Source organism: Curcuma longa, chromosome 6 (assembly GCF_044706935.1).
Source record: "Curcuma longa cultivar G26 ecotype Majalengka, Jawa Barat chromosome 6, ITB_CL_G26_1.1, whole genome shotgun sequence".
In the NCBI taxonomy this organism is placed as follows: domain Eukaryota; kingdom Viridiplantae; phylum Streptophyta; class Magnoliopsida; order Zingiberales; family Zingiberaceae; genus Curcuma; species Curcuma longa.
This window is the reverse complement of record NC_133866.1, coordinates 3331054-3333618: the sequence shown is the minus strand read 5'-3', so window position 1 is coordinate 3333618 and position 2565 is coordinate 3331054. Positions and strand designations below refer to the sequence as shown.

At 56.6% G+C, this 2565-nt stretch overlaps 1 protein-coding gene across 1 annotated transcript; it reads right to left on the bottom strand.

Moving 5' to 3' along the window:
* Positions 1 to 357: 357 nt before the first annotated feature.
* Positions 358 to 1824, bottom strand: LOC141830349 (U-box domain-containing protein 26). The gene has a single exon (XM_074717791.1). It carries the CDS (start codon positions 1728 to 1730, stop codon positions 465 to 467), a length of 1266 nt encoding a protein of 421 aa, XP_074573892.1. The 5' UTR covers positions 1731 to 1824; the 3' UTR covers positions 358 to 464.
* Between the last annotated feature and the right edge of the window lie 741 nt (positions 1825 to 2565).

The following is a 2565-nucleotide window of genomic DNA, read 5'->3' as shown; positions in this document are numbered from 1 at the left end:
GCACTCGATATTGAGCTCCTAGCTCTCATGAATACTTTGACAGCTTTTGTTTATGCTCTGTTCTATTCCAGCTTTTGTTTATCAATAAAGAACAACAGTACATGAGCATTAAGAATCAGAAAACAGAAAACTTTGTCAATTTGTGTGTCCATTAATTTCAATCAGAAATCCATACTTACAGTCATACTCATCCTTACCTATTACACAGAACAGTCCAGACATCAAAACATGGACCAAACTCTCTCTTCATTGAATTGACTTCCCAGCAATTCCATCTGAAGATCATTCTTTCTCCAACTTTAATTAGGTGAAATTCTAAACAAAGATGAAATTTTTCTTAGGGAAAAAGCAAAGAGAAGCAGATAATAAATCATATATCATTATTTTTAGACAGTATTACATACTGGAAGAGCAGGAATCGCAAGGTTAGAGAGATTTTTTGTTATGTTCCTTTTTTTTTTTTTTCAGAATGGCTGGAGGTAGTCGTCGGAGTTGGCGACGGAGTCGCGTAATGGTAAAGCAGAGCGGATAAGCTTTAGTAGAAGCTGCGCCTTCCTTTTGGCCCTCTCTGAGCACCCACCTTGCACCAACAGTAGAAGGTGACTCACAACGCCAGCGGCCACCGCCTCCCTTTGCAGCGCCTCCGAATTCCCAAGCACAGCTACCAGAGCTCCCGCCGCGTGCTCCGCCGCTCTCCCTGATGCTTTCCCAGCCATCGCCCTCACCAGCGACGCGACCGCAGCTGCCCCTCCTCCCCATCCTTCCACCACCGCTTCCCTACCGCCCTCCCACCGGCAAAGAAGCTCCACCGTGGCCAATGCCCGCTCTGCATCACTGGATGCGAGCTCACCCACCCTTCCCACAACTGCTGCAGCAGCGCCTGCGGCCACCGCCCGGAATCTATTTTCCTTCGCTAGGCACAGGGCAAACAGACCACGTATCCCCACCCGCACCGCGCGCGGGTTCCCTCTCTGCTCCACCAAAGCCACCAATCCCTCCATTAGTCCTTCGGTCGCCCCAACCGCAGCCCTGATCTCCGTCGATCGCGCTCCTGCAGCGACCGCTTCGATCACCGCCGCTGCGTTGATCCGGGCCTCCATCGACGGATGCTCACGTACCATCTCCCCTAGCCGGCGGAGTCTCTCTGGCCGAGTCGCCACTGCCGTGCTCTCTGCATCGGACAGCAGAAGAACGGACAGCACCGCCATAGCCTCCAAGGCCGGTTGGTCTGCGGCGTCCGACCACCTGAGTCCCTCCTCTCCCTCAAACGCAATCTCAACGAGGGCCGATCGCGTCTCGTGGTTGGATATCACCGCGCGGTTCTTCTCCGACTCCCTCGCCAGTGCACGGAGACGGCAGAGCGCTGCGACGCGTGAGGCGACAGATCCCGAGCTGGCGGAGGCGACGAGCGACCGGACGAGGGGCGGGTCGGCCGGCTGCTTGGGGGTGGGGATGCGTTCCACCCCATGGGAGCGGTGAGCGACGCACCAGTCCTGGATGAGCCGTCGGAGGGTATGGTTGGGAATGAGGGTGAAGTCGGTGAGCGGCACCCGGGTGACCGGACACGTCGTGTTCCCGGTCGCCACCCACGACTCGATGCTCGGCCGGTCGTACGTCTGCCCCGTGCACACCGTCACCGGATCCCGCATCAGCTCCAGCGAGATCGGGCACCGGAAGTGGTGCGGTATCGTTACTCCGGCCACATCCAACGGCTCCACGCTCCCCGGCATCTCTCTCCCTCTCTCTCTCTCTTCAATTTCGCCGGCCGTCGCGGCGGAGACGAAGCACGGAAGAGACGCATCGTGGGACGCCGCCCTCTTATGCTTCTCACCGACACGTGCGGAAGCGTTACTCTTTCACTTATCACGTGTGGTCTTAGCCATGACACCCATTGCCCATCGGGCAGCGATTTGAAATGTCGGCAGTCGCGGGCGATCAGGGCCGTCCATCACGGAAAGCGGGAAAGCGAGCCCTGAATGGATTGGACGGCCTCGATGTGAGATTAGTGGGTGGGTCAAACGGAAAGGTAGGCGGTCCAATATCTGGCAGCGACAGGTGTGACCGAACAACCTCGACGGGCTCATCCTCGCGGCTTATCTGGAAAGGGGTCGAACAGCCAACAGCGTTTCCAGCCGATGGGATCCGAAGGGCACGGGAAAGGTGGAATCGCGTGCGCGGTGCGCCGGCGTGTGCGTTACTTCTGGCGAGGGGAGGAATAAAGGCGGGCGACGTGTCGCGCAAGGCTCGGACGCGCGTGCGAAGGGGGGACCACCGGGTGCGCTGGGCCGAGGGTGTCTCCGGTCAACCCGGCAAGGACGATCTCGGAAGGCGGGCTCGACCGCTCTCGCACGTGTCTGACTCTCGCCGCACGTGTCGCCAGCTGGAGGGTCCCCACCCCCTTAGCATGAAGGGTGAGCGGGCAGAGCTCTGCAGCGAAGTCATAGGAATACCCGTTTATATGATACATCGAGTATATTCTCAACTTAAAAATAACTTTTCTTCGTGAGTAGTATTCAATCCATTTGAATTGGATTTGATTCCTCCTATTAAATAATTTAAATAGAT

What these genes read in the sequence shown, in the direction of transcription:
- LOC141830349 (XM_074717791.1), bottom strand. Translation starts at nt 1,730, where the DNA reads ATGCCGGGGAGCGTGGAGCCGTTGGATGTGGCCGGAGTAACGATACCG.